Here is a 14380-nt window from a genome sequence, read left to right on the forward strand (position 1 = left end):
CACACGTGCACCATCTGACCTTTACTAAGCAACAGGATTTTTCTGGGACTACACTCATTTGCAGGCTGATTGACCCATCGATCAAGTGTTTAACCTGCATGCAATATATTACTCTTTAAGCTGTTTTTTAAAAGCACAGCACATTTATATATTTTCTCCTTGAGGTGTGACTTGATAATAGAGTAAAGAAGATCTAATAATGCACCTAGTTTTGTGCAAACACAAGAGCATTTCTGTGAAGATGGAGAAATATTTCTCTGAATGTTCAAAAGTACAGAGAAAGGTTTATCGGCTTGGGGGTCAATACAAAGTGTCTTCTTCTTCTTTGTTTCCATTTCTGTCTGTTCTTGAGGTTCAGCTTGCTTTCTTGTCACTCTCGGGCTACATCCATATGTTCTTTCAGGCAAGTTCTTGACAATCGATCACCCTCAAGGGAATGAAATATAAGACTTCTTACACAAATCGATACGGACAAAAAGTGTAATTATGAAGAGCATTGATTGAGATAAAGTTTAGGCCGACGACTTTTAGGTATTGTCTGTCATCACTTTTCTCATTTGATTCTCGCAGAGCCGCCATGCCTTGCTGAGCTGGAGCGGATCCAAGTGCAGGAGGCAGCCAAAAAGAAGCCGGGTAAATACATTTTTCTTTATAATACTGTGCTGTTAAATATATATTTGAAGGTTTTTAAGCACTACACTTGCACAGGAACATATGTTGAGCAGGATCTTGTTGCTCTTTTAACTCAGATCCTTTCAAAGACATACTATGTCATACAGCTCAGCCATGAACGGTACCATCAAGCTGGTGTGTGCCCTCAGACTGGCTTTGAGTCTCTTGGTGAACTTATGTAACAAAGCACTGGGAGCAGCAGGCAAGAAGCTGTAGAAGGCTCATTAAAGAGATCACAAGCACACGGCCAGGATTAGGCCCTAATCAGGCTGGGAGGGGGGGGATTAGGGGGCAGCACTTGGCTTTGGGAGAGAGCAAGGCTAACACAGAGTAAGGCCGTCTGGCCCAGCGAGAAAGCCACGACATAGGCTCTACATACTGCGTGCTCAATGTACTGTACAACACAGCTGCTTTTCTTTCTTCAGCTCCAAACCTAGACATTGGTTCTCCAATCCCTGAAGCCCACTCGTCTTACTTATTGTGATTTTTCTTTTTTTTTCACAGAATTGGGGTGGGGAGGGTTGGAGCTTGTTAGAGAGCTTCGCTTTGGGTTTGACAAGTGTCCTGAGGGATGCTGAAACAGTGGAGCTCTGTCACAGAGGCTGTCACTATATTTTCATATGCCACTCTGGCAATAGAAGGAAACACACCACATCACCAAATCGTATCCACCAAACATATGTGTGTTTGTGTAAAACAAACAGGGAAAGTTTTCACTGTCTCCATGGCATTCTCTGCCAAAAAGCTGCCTCTCTATCCTAACTGATGGTCTTATCACAGGTTCACTAAGGCGTGCTGGCATTCTCGTTTGCTGCACTCATTTCCAGCATCAGTATCAGGCAGCTATGTGTGCTCAGGGTATCAATATTCAAGAAATGGCTGCGTGTTTGTATGTGTGGGTCTTTGCAGGGATGTACATTCCCAGCTGCGATGAGGACGGCTACTACAGGAAAGTGCAGTGCGACCAGAGCCGAGGGGAGTGCTGGTGCGTGGACCAGCACGGTGGAGAGATGATGGGCACCAGAATCCATGGCAACCCCGACTGTGGTAAGAGGATGGCAAACAAATACTTTCAATCTCCATCTCCTGAAGTCGTGTTTTGTCTGAATCCTCAAAGTTAGGTACAAAATAGAAGTTCGATGATATTAGGCAGCTTCTAATGAAAATCAGCTTTATTCAAATAGATTTCTCAAGCCAGGGTTATTTATTTTGTCTCTTTTTATTATTGGTATACTTGAAATTTCACTTTTCATATTTAAGATTAGACAGGTTGTAATTTTCTCATTACATTTCTATGGTTTTCCATTTGTTTTTACACGCTCTGAGCTCTCAGTTGCAAACTTGAGAAGTTTTTACATTTTCTGCAGTGCAGGAATTAATTGCTTCGCTCATTCAATCCCTTTGTGGATTTTAGAGTCAGAAGAGCTGTACCAAATTATTAGTTTTGTGTCAGAGGAAGAAAAATAGTATCCAAGATTCAGTCAGTACTGCTTGTTTTGTTTGATCAAAAGTCAAAATCCAAACAAAATTAGCTACCGACAAGAAAACAGGCAATTCAGCACTAATGGAAAACAACTCTTCCTGCAGAAAAATACAGGTCAATTGGCTGGACCAGAACACTGTCCAGAGTATTAGAACAAATTCTCTTGGATAGGTTTGATAAGAAAAATAAACAAAATGCAGATTTATGTGTACTGAACAAAAGATACAACAATGTTTGCTTGACGCATGAAAAACTTTGAACAGAATTAATCATGGTGAATTGTTTATCACTACACTATCTTATAAGGGTCATGTATTACTGGTATTCAATATATTTACAACAAATATGGTAGGAGCATATTTGAATCCTCGCAGGCGGGGGTGCTTTCATCAGTTCTTTTTATTGAGTGAAAACATGATATGTATGCATTGTATGGAGAGTCTTATTTACCATCTTAATCATGCCGTAGTAAAAGAGTGGAGTGATTTCTGCTGCAACTGAGGAGGACTAGAAGCAACATTTTCTCTCATTCTATTTGGCAGACCAAGCAGTGACTAAAATATGGCATTTGGGCCAGATCATCAGGACTGAGCTCTATGATGGTGATTCTGTGTAGCTCCAGTGTTGTACGCAGAAGCAAATGTGCTGTAAAACATGTTTTGCATGTCTACAGATGATTTCTTTTATCCTTACCCTACTCCAGATTATACTGATTATTTGTTATGCTTTTAAAGTAAAACACAATAAGCCAATAAGATGGACAGGTGCACTCCAAATATTTATGAGTGGTTATTTATGTGGCAATTAATGGATTCTAAAACTATAGCTAAAATGGTTTTAACTAAGCCTACAGTAAGGCCTTAAATGTAATTTCCATATACAGGAGTCCACTAGGTTCTGCTTTGGTCTGAGTGATGTTTCATCATCAGATGGTGAGCTTTAGTGTCCTTGGTGTGTCTGCATGCTTGCCAATTTTCTGTGATCATGCAGACTTACCCGCAGAGACTTTACATTACAATGCACCAATTGTGAATATGCCCCAGGCGGCAGACTTCAGAGACGTATAACAGGAATGACTACTCGGCCATCATGTCTCCAGCTGTCTGTGTCCGTGTATGCAAGAGAGTAAAAATCAAAGCTTTAGCGACATAAAATATTGTTCTTATTTCAGGAAACAAGTCCTGTTTGTGTTGCCGTCTCTGTGTGTTTCTTGTTTTTTTTCATTTCCTTCTGAAATTAAGTTGATCTGATCCACTTTTTACAGATGAAGTGATGGGATATTCTGGAGATTTTGGAAGTGGAGTGGGATGGGAAGATGAGGAGGAGAAGGAGGCGGAGGACAACGGGGAGGAGGCAGAAGAGGAGGAAGAGGAGGAAGGTGAGGCAGATGATGGAGGATACATCTGGTAGAACTGTGTGACCCCTACACAGAGAGCATGGCTGCTGGCCTGAAAATCTACAGAGACGGCTCTCTCCTAAAAGCTAAAAATTATGGGGTTCGTGCTCGGGAGGTACGGGATTGTCCTGATGGGATGTGTAGTGCTTGGCAGGTCCAGTGATGAAACGATGACTAGTTTTTTTGTCTTAGATATGTGTAATTGCTTCATTCTATTCTCTGTTTTTTGAGCAACAGAGCTTTTTTGGTTTGTTTTGCTGTCCTGAAAACCAGGACCCACTGACTACTGCACCATTGGTAGCTGAAGTCCATCAGAATTCCTATCTTGTTCAAGCGCCATCTATGCATATAGAGATTACCAGTAATTTTGTATTGTGTAAACTGTTGCTTGAGTATTAGAGTTGTCGTCCCACTGGAATGACTAGAGATCAGAATTTAAACAAACAGTTTGACATTTTGGGAAATAAGCTTATTTATGGGTTTTTTTGCAGAAGTTAGATGAGAAGCTCATTACCACTGGAATAAAGACCAGAAAGGGGAAGACAGTTGCTTTGCTCTTTCTGTATAGAAAAAGAAACAGCCAAACATTTAACATTCATCCTAATAGCCCCGCAGGGAGCTGGACTCAATCCCAGCCATCTAAAGGGGTCTCCAGTCCATCACAAGACCAAAAAAGTTAACATTTATATCAAGTTTGTTTGAACCTTATTTAAAAACGCTAGGGGAAGAAAGAGTCTGACACATCATTTTCTTTTTCACACTTTGTCTACAAATGAAAATGTGATAATTACTTACCTTAAAAAGCGCTAATGCCTGGGTTAGGATACCTTTAAAAGCAGCTACACTAGCTGATCCTACCTGACATGAAACAATCTGACAAATGGACCAGTAGTGATCACATTAAGAGAATTATAGATCTGCTTCTCCCAGTAGCTCTACATCTGTTTTGGTTCCCTCTCACCACTCTCATGACACCATTTTCTGTCTCCAAGACACCTGAAAAGCAGGCACTACCTCCCAATCAGCACCAAACAGCACAGATATACACATTTACTGTAGCAGCTGGCGATAACAGTGGAGCATTTAGCAGCTAAAGGACCAGAGATTTCCCTTAGGAGTTGGTAGATCAAATCACACAGTTACTAAAGCAGAGTAAATACTGGATTTACATTTGCCAGAAGATAGTCATGAATGTGATAAACGCTAATATTCTATCATTGGTTATGTAAATAAGTTCACTATGTCAGCTGTGCCCACAGCTTGTTTCCTCTGCCTCAGATGGCTAAACAATTTCACAGTAATTCTGATCTCCAACTTGCCCCATTAATGCTTTTTAAGTTTGCTTTCCAAAATGTCAAACTTTTCCTTCGAAGCAGCTCAGCACAATGTAGTTATGTATTTCCAAACTGATTATGTATATAAATCCAGTGGATCAACTGTGACGGAAGCTTAGAGGATTTCAGGTCACTATGGTTTCAAACTATTTTTGTGAAGGTCAAAGCAGTTTTTAAATTGTACATGTTTTACTATTTAAGTGGATGCACAGAACTATATACGGTACCTTTATTCCCAGATGGATTATTGCAAACCTTTAGAATGTACTTTAATGACGTCACCCACAGTAGAAACCACTAGTCGCTGTCCTCTGCCGACTCTGAAATCATGTCAAAGAATGTGCCACAGATATTTGTTTTCTTTGCAACTTGAAATACTGTATTTTGTGTTTCTAAAAGGAAGTGTGCATTACTTGAAGTTCTGTGTGTATACTTGAATTTACACTGTATTTTTTTTTCTATGAAAATATTGTTGCCATGTCTTCATTCTTGCTATCGATAGGCCACACATTTGTTTGTTTTTAGTATTGCATGTTAGTAAATAAGAATGTAATTCTTGGCTGAGCACTTTACTAATAAAGGCAATGGAGCCAAGTCGTATGTTGACTTTTATTCTTACATATCACAGATTAAAATGATCACTTAGAGGCGGATGTGTTAGGAATCGTAGTGACGGTGGCACCGAGTCACACACGCTGTCTTTACTATATTTGATTGTGAGTATTTTTAGATGATCCTGCAAGACAGGCAAAGAAAACTGTGCTCAGGTGCCTGTGGGGAAATTACTGTATAAGATAAAGCTAAATTAACTGTCCTCATTATACTGGGAGTAAATAACCTGACAACTTAGCCTGCCACACATAGCCATTTCTGCTTATTCTAAATCATGAGCTGGTTGTGTAAACATGAATAGAACTACGTTCTTATCAACTTTGGGTCCCCAAAATAGTGCATGAAACACAGAAGGTTGTCACAGCTAAGGCGTGCTAAAGCTGTCAGTACATTTAATCATGTTTAACAAGGCATTGACAAAAACCAATGTCATCATGGGGCCTGGGAATATTTACAGAGATATTTGGGTGCTACCCCATGCTAGAAGAACAAATTACAGCAGCTGGTTGCTAAATGAATGATAAATGTTTGAGACGGCACTGTTTGAGGTCAAACGGATTACGCAATTGGGAATGAATGGATCTGAACTTCGTTACTTAGCAGTCCTGTCGAGTTAAAATCCTTGGATCAAACCACTTCATCGTGAAGCGGGTCTGACAAATCTAAATGCAAGCCTCAAACGTGCAGCGATTTCAAAGCCAGGACTAAAAAATTCAAAGTAATTTCTCAGAAAAGTGACAACCAGTGAATGGCCAAAAGAACTGAGTTAATGTGGTCACTTCTCTTGGAGAGTATTAGAAGTCTGGCAGCGCTCTGAAATAGCTGCAGTCTGCTGATATTACGGGGTGCATCACCATAATTAAGCCTGTAGATAAAAGCGTTAAAGCCTTTCTACACGTCGATGAGTGAAAGGAAAATTTCCGTGATGTGCTTCGGCTGGAAAAAAAACACATGACTGCATCTGCTTGAGTTGCTTGGGGTATTTAATGACAGGTCTGAATCAAAAATTACTCCAAGATTACCAGCTTGGGGCTTCATTTTGGCTGATAACTTAGACACACACACACACACACACACACACACACACACACACACAAAATGAATATTTAGGAACCATCTGTAGCAGCAGTCCCAAGTCTTGCGATTCTATCCCCATTCTTATTTTATTAGTAAAATAATGGTTTTTTAATCATTACAGTTTGGAAAGGAGGTTTATTACTTCTTGTAATAACTATATTAATAATTCTGTTTCGTAATTGTATTCCATCTGGAAAGATCAGGTTTCCCAGTGGCATTAAATTAAGAGAAAAAAAATTAATACACTGAGATTCAATGTGGTAAAAAAAAAAGTTAAATATCAAAAGCGTAATTGTGTGAATATTTTCTATAGCCTTATAATAAATAATACTGGACAGGCATGATAAATGCAGCTACAGAGTGAATCGTTTCCTCCAACCAAAACAGAAAAGGTGTTTCAGACTGGTTACTTTCCACCTTTGATGTGTGACTCATCTTATAATGACAATGCTAAGATAATAATTTACTGTAATGAACTTGTATGAATAATGTACAGGCTTAAAATACCACCCTAGCAAAGATTTTAGTAAACTCCTTGGGGGCAAAGTTAAATCCTACCTCCAAAAATCTATATTTATAGCAATTCCACCTGAAAAAGGAATGCTAGCATGTGAAAACCAGTGGAAAAGGAATCAATCAAAGAGACAGGGCCAGTTTGGTCTATAAAAAGCAGGTTTTATTACATGTCAACTGCTTATTAAGTAGATCAAACTTTCACATCGTTCTGTGTGGGTGATGTTATTTAACATGAAACTATATTCACTGATAGATGCTGAAAATATCAAATCAAGTACTATACAGTTACAAATAAGTCCTTCATAGTGTTTTTTCAAGGGCAGTAACTGTACAAGCATTTACATCAGTATTATACATAATTTACATGTGTTCGGTAAGTGGTACACAACGCTGTTGAAAGGAAAAGCAGTTTGTTAACACGCATGCTACATTTTAGTAAACAAACGAGACTCCCTGTATGAAGTCTGTTTTTATACATATCTTTTAATCTGGGTTGTAAATATTCCTTCACATATTAATAAACCACATATTTAAACTGTAAACAAGGGCTGCTGAAAATATGGTGCAAAGATCACATGCCTCTCTTCCTGTTTTTGTACTTCATGTTTCTCGTAATGAGGATATAAATGTATACAGTGCGTTGTAAAAAAATAAATAAATAAAAATCAATAAAATATTTTCATGCAAAGAAAAAAAACACCCAAAAAACCCCAAATCAAACGCAAACTTAAATTTCAAGTACACTGAATAAGATTGGATTAATTGTTTAGTTAAGCATGTCAACGTTTGCATGTGCACTCTTGTATCTTTTCAGACAGTCATAAAGTACCTGCAACACTTGAACCTGGGTAGTTATTGAATTTAATATATGTCTCAGGCTCTAGATACAATGAATGAATAAATAAATAAATTAAACCTTTTTTTCAGTCTCTCATTCAAATATTGCTGCTTTAACCTGGACTTTTTTCTATGCTTGATTCAAGTAAAACCGCGAGGAAATACTGAGCAGAGAGATGAGACACTCTTTTAGTGGGTGTTGGTTAAGACTAAGATGAAAAGACTCAAAAATACATATATTCTTTCCTAGTTTGACCTATATTCTATGAAGGATGGTTTTTTTTCTTACAGTCTTTGTAATACAATAAAGCAAAGGACAGCTTTTTAATCTTTGAATTCTATATTGGACGGCCCATAGATAATAAGCTAAATATGTCGGTCCTCCTGTCAAATTAGGTGCCTTCAACCCAGATCCTCAACGCGTACAGGTTGATTTCACAAAAACCAACAAGCCAGCTTCATTGAGATGCCGAAAGCAAGCAGCACATTAATCACAGCACACTTATCAACATGATGTCTAATTTCACTCAGTGTACGCCATCATCTTTTCATTTAACTATTTTTTCACCTTTCTTGATGACTAAAAAGGGATTTTTATGTTATTTGGCTCAGCACTCAGCATTGAGGATGTTTTTTGTTGAAGTTCAACATCTGGGCCTGTTAATCCCAAGTCATTAGCATACATCTTTGGCTTTATGTATCAAATGCTAAGGCTGTGCACTAACAGACAAAATGAACTAAAAACCATCTTCTGTAGTTTCTTATTTATCTACAAGAATGATCTGAAATTCTAAACTAGACCGTCTTAACACAATTCCAGACTAGCCCCTCATGATCCCCTTGAGCCCTTCTGTTTCATCACTCGCTCACTACTAAATTCCAAGATAAACACAGAAGTAATGCAACACTGAACCGTGCATATCTACATTACTGCATAATGCATGGGCTGTAATCTGGTATAACGCAACCTAATTTATATTTCATGCAACTCAATTGTCTCTCAAATTAATAACACATTTAGGACAGTTCACGTGAATTTAGGAATTAAGATATTCTTAGTACTAAGACCTGGAATTTGGATGGGCTGACACTCACTAAGGATCAAACTTCTACATCCTTTTTGGTTAAGCTCATCTCTTTGTCAGTCAATATACTGTGATAACCATCTGAAACCTTCCCCATAGCCTTGTTTTTTCAACACGCTGCACATGAAAATCTCCAGGGGTCGAGCATTCAGCTCCTTCAGCGACACATTTCCCTGTCAGTTACAATAAGGATCGATTAGGATGACGATCATATGTGCTCCTGCATATTTCTGTGAATTAAGAAAGGATCCTCATGACATGCCTACCTTCCCGGTAACTTGGCCATCAAGTGCAAAAGCTCCTCTAAGTCCTCCTTCGCTGATAGCTTCGGGACGGTCAATTTTATTCCCTAACACCAACACTGGTACATTGACTATGGTCTCATCTGCAAGGAGAGCCTAGAAAAAATAAAAGAGACAAACTAATCAGCAATCCATTGCTAACACACAAAAACAGTCCTGTGTGGTGGAAACAGTTTGTAACAGCAATGTTTAACCTTACATCAAGTTCAGTCTTGGATTCTGTGAGTCTGTCATGATCTGCACAGTCTACAAGAAAGACGACTCCATTCACAGCTGGCAGGTAGTTCTTCCAAACTCTTCGTGCTATAAAGAAGGGAAAAACGGCTGTGAATTAGCTGCCTTTGCAACAACTCAACATGAGTCTCTGAAATTCAGCAGTCTCACTATAAACCTTTGAAAATATAATTGTGTCCTGTCTCCTCTAGAGAAGCGGTAGTTCACACATCCTCACATCTAAATACACACAAATACAGATTAACTATTTTCAGCTAATATGGCTAATTACGCCTCAAGTCAAGTGTAAGCTGCTTGCCACTAATAGCAATGATAAACAGTGTTACTTATCTAATATTAAAGTCTAATTAGACAGCAATGGACAGATGTGGAAATAGCATTTTAATTTGACTGTACAAATCAAATATGGGTTTTCGTCTTACCAACAGATTTAGATCATTTAGATAATGATTTTCAAAGAAACTATAGAGGGTTAGTATTCTCTATCTTTATTTTGAACAGCACTGGTACAAATTCTAATTACAATACATCCTGCCTTTAAATTTTCTGTTGACACGTGTACAATGAATCAGATCACTCAGCATTCAAGCGTGAATGCATGCGCTAAAAATATCAAATTGAAGAAAAACAACAGATCAGTGTGACGGGGGTCTACAGAGACACCATGTGGCAGCCATGTGAACTGATTTGTCAGTCTGTCAGTTTGGTTATACAAGTTTCTGATGACAGGAGGTGCTACCGTTGAAGATAACATGGGCAGCAGTCACTAATCTTCAACTTTTCAGCTTACAATAGTACAAGTGTATTTTGTGATCTAGTAAACCCGTTTCCTCTCCTTTCTGTATTTAATAAACTTTAAAACCAAATGAATGGGGCGATGTGAACACATATGCTAAAGGTTTGAGAATCAATCAGATGCTCTAAGCCCACAGAAATGTAGTGTTGTTGCTATCCTGTGCTAAATAACTTAAATAAATAACACAAACAAAATAGATACAAAAAATTCAATAGCATCTCACTGCCAGCAGAAATGGAAATAGATCTGACCTTGTACATGTCCTCCGAGATCAAACGTAGTAAATGTCATGCCACCGATTGTTAGCTCCTCAGAAGCTTTGTGTGAAAGAAAATACACCTGAGATTTTTTTGCACATTAACACTACAGTACACTATCTACACTTTAACGAAATACTTGCATGTTAAAAATAAATCAGCCATTATCTATTTACCATATAATGACTGTATAAGCAGCAGAAAAACAAGGGCAATATCACATGGTTTTATGAGCATGGTATTTTTAGAAGACAGCGAGATCACAACCTGTGGCCTAATATAAAGAAAAATCCAAACCAACAGCTGGAAAAACAGCACATGGGTAATATGCACTCTAAGTATCCCCTTACTTGGATGCAGTGTTGGAACGTGCTGCCCAAGCCTGTCATCTTTCAGCATGTGTAGGAGCGTTGTTTTACCGGCATTGTCCAGGCCCAGGAAAACTAGCTTCCCACTCTTTTTGTAAAGACCTGAAAGGATTCAGAAGATTTCTTATTTTATTCCACTTCAGGCTGCACTGCACTAGAAACGTCTTTACAAACAACATCATACACGTACACATAACATAGATGTAATGTCACAATTCATTTTGAGATCAGCTACTACACATAATATACTATACCATTTTTTAATAAAGCACTTTTAAAAACAACAACAGGGCTGCCCGAAGATCATTACAATAACACCAAACATAAAACACAAACACAGGCCAGAGGGAAATGATACAGAGACACACAAAAGCTGTAGAAGTTAAACAATAAAGGAGTACATAAAAAGTAGTCAACATCTCACATTGGGTCGAAGGCCAGGGAGTAATAGTGTGTTTTTAAACGAGTTTTAAAAAACAGCAGGTGAAGAAGCCTGCGTAACATGCAATGGCAAATCCTTCCACAATTTTAGAGCTGCAACTGCAAAAGCTCTATCACCTCTGAGTTTGCTGGTCTGCTGACCTCAGAGAATGAGACGGGACATGTGGGTGAAACAGCGCAGACAAATAAAAAGGGGCACGACCATTAAGGGACTTAAAAACAAATAAAAGGATTTTAAAATGGATTTGTGGACATGCCCTCGCTAAAAAATCGAGCAGCTGCATTTTGCACCAGCTGGAGGCGAGCAATAGGAGGCCTGGCTAACTCCAATATATAGTATATTGTAGTCACTGGGATATGATGTTTTTAAAAAGCATGTATTACTGTTTCAAAGTTGTAGAAGGCTGACAGAAAAGGCTTGATTTTTGACAGCAGCCTCAACTGAAAAAAGCGGGATTTTACCATTGTGTTTACATGAGCTTTACAGTAGGATCCATTTTCACACCTAAGTTTGTGATTATAGATTTCTCGTATGGGGCCAGATAGGAAAGTTTGATGCAGGGGCACTGTTGGTGACACTGGGTCTAAATAGCACAACTTTTGTTTTGTTCTCATTAAAATTTAGTGCTATCTATCCCCTAATGTCAATAAGGCAATCAAAGAGAGGCTGGACAGAGCATGCAACATTGTGCTTCAATGGAAAATAAACTTGACAGTCGTTCCCCGCCAACCTGGAGATGAGGATCTCATGATTCACATTCACCACAGTGCTGTGGTGAGTTTTAAACCCAAACTGGAACACTTAAAGAATTGCATGCCCAGGTTTGTAAGGATTTGATTGTTATAAAAAATAATTTCCAAAGCTATCTATATGTTGAAAATCTTGCTACTACAGGCAGTTTATATAAGCTTCAACCAGATTGATTAACTGGTCTAGGAGAAGTTAGGGAACAGACATATGCATATGCTATGATCATTATAGTAACATGTCAGTGCCAGAACAAAATGCACCAAGCTTAGGATGGGTGTACTTTTCTGGTACATCATTTCAGAGCAGCAGACAGTACTCACCTAAGAACTGTAAAATACTACTAAACCCCCTGTAGATCCAGTCAAATAAAAATGACATCCTGACAGCATGCACCTAAAACAAGAAACAAAGCAGTTTACTAGACAAAATAAAATATGAAAAGCATAGAGATGCCAGCATTATGATGCAATGTTTACATATTTTCTTAAGAGCATAGTGGGTTTGATTTGTTTATCTACAGTGGACTGGAGACTCCAAGCTTATCGATTTCTTTAAGCAATGTTTCCACATAGCAAAGAAATGATGTAAAACTAATGCTAGTGGAGTGGTTATAAGGGAGCCTATAAGGATTCTGACCTACACAGAATCAATAATGGCATCAATTAAATTTTATAAACATACATCAACATTTATGTAAGTAACTCCCAATACAATTTTTAAGCAAAGTAGTATTTATTGCAGGATTTCTGATTTGCAGAGAAACATATCTTCTAACAGATGCCATTTTGGCTTGTCACACTGAGTCATCATACCTAAAATTTGGCAAGTAATAATGTCTGCGAGAGCCGTGCCAAAAAGTGATTGTCTGCCAAGTCTAATATCTTTACTTTTATTGGTAGTCAACAGGATTTACAAAGGAAATATATATCAAATAAAGAAATTTTGCAAGTGTCTTTATGACTTTGCTTTTATTATACCTATTTTGTGTTCTACACTGTGCTCAATCCAGACCTTTTTGGCCACTTAAAAGATCTGTATACAACTGTTTTTGTTAGCATTTTAGCAATTTATGCTGTCCTCGTGTTCAAATTGTCCTTGAAAAATACATTTTTCAATGTCAATTAGATTTTTTACCTGGATAAATAAAAAACATCATATAAAGTGACTTTGCCAAAAGCTGATTGCAGCTTCTACCATGTGACAGGAATTTTTCTGGTTCAAAATTACTTGATATCATTCATTAGAGATATGTTTAACCATTATTATAGGTTAACAAGTCACTTAAAACAGTTGATCCCTTTTCGGCACTGGTCGAAATGAGTCTACAGCTCATAACATGAGGCATCGATAGGGTTTTTTCATATCTGTGACATAACAAACTGTTATCTCCTTCACCTACAGGTGTAGCAAGGCAACTAACGGCGATGCTACCCATCTGTACCTAATGAAATAATTACAAAGACTAATTGTTAGATCTGACTTAATGTTTCACCATGAATTGAAAGCAGAAACAGTGCTGCAGTTTTAAAGGACACCGCAGTATTTAGCTTTCTGCTTCGGCGAGTCTTGTGAAAGATTACCCTGGTCAGCTAGTTAGCATTGACATTGTTAGCCCCGGCTCTTTCTAGAATTTGACCACAAGTGGGTCAAGACACTGTTTAAGAAACGAAAAACCGCGAGTGAAACCCAACATAAGAGACAGCAACACCAGAACAGGCTGTTTCGCAATGACTTGTTAAATAAAAACGACAGTACTCTCTGAGTTTAGCTCGCTTACCTGCAGCACTGACAAGCTGACAGTTCTCGGTAGTATCACTGGTCTCCTTGGAAACAGTCAATCAGGGGCCTCCTCTTCTTCCTCGTGCTTTAGAGTTTACCTCATAACTTGCATTGGTGCCCCCTCCCGTCGACCAGACGCAACCGATGCTGCAAAGTGTGCTATTAATGTGTCCTGCGCTGTGAAAAGGTTACCATTCTAAAAATTTCAGAAGTTTTTGTCAGTACTTTCACTTCTTCTGTTCTATACTTATACTGAACTAAGAAGAAATTATGGTATTTATACTCCAATACCTTTATTTGGTAGCTGTTGCAGCTTGTTCCTTTACTCATAAAGCAAGACTTTACGAGTAAGACTCTACCCATAAATACTGTGCTTGTAAAGTCTGCTTCGCTCCAGTCTCAATGAATAATTTATAGCTCAATAAAACTCTAATCTTTCG

General features: G+C 38.3%; 2 protein-coding genes across 3 annotated transcripts in view; one reads left to right on the forward strand and one right to left on the reverse strand.

Annotated features, from left to right (window-relative positions):
* Positions 1-5472, forward strand: part of LOC116327501 (testican-2) — a 70632-nt gene extending 65160 nt beyond the window's left edge. For both annotated transcript variants that reach the window (XM_031749116.2, XM_039616058.1), the window contains 3 exons: positions 571-633; positions 1582-1719; positions 3420-5472. In XM_031749116.2, the coding sequence (XP_031604976.1) occupies positions 571-633; positions 1582-1719; positions 3420-3565 (347 nt within the window). In that variant the 3' untranslated portion in view covers positions 3566-5472. The remainder of the gene's footprint in view (positions 1-570; positions 634-1581; positions 1720-3419) is intronic.
* Positions 5473-7242: 1770 nt separating this feature from the next.
* sar1aa (secretion associated, Ras related GTPase 1Aa) lies at positions 7243-13977 on the reverse strand. Its single transcript, XM_031749117.2, has 7 exons — positions 13939-13977; positions 12482-12554; positions 10952-11071; positions 10596-10661; positions 9514-9617; positions 9279-9410; positions 7243-9185 (listed from the first exon to the last, which is right to left on the reverse strand). The coding sequence occupies exons 2-7, from the start codon at positions 12537-12539 to the stop codon at positions 9069-9071; spliced, it is 597 nt and encodes a 198-aa protein (XP_031604977.1). The 5' UTR covers positions 12540-12554; positions 13939-13977; the 3' UTR covers positions 7243-9068.
* Positions 13978-14380: the final 403 nt, after the last annotated feature.

Source organism: Oreochromis aureus, linkage group 8 (assembly GCF_013358895.1).
Source record: "Oreochromis aureus strain Israel breed Guangdong linkage group 8, ZZ_aureus, whole genome shotgun sequence".
Taxonomy (NCBI): Eukaryota; Metazoa; Chordata; class Actinopteri; order Cichliformes; family Cichlidae; genus Oreochromis; species Oreochromis aureus.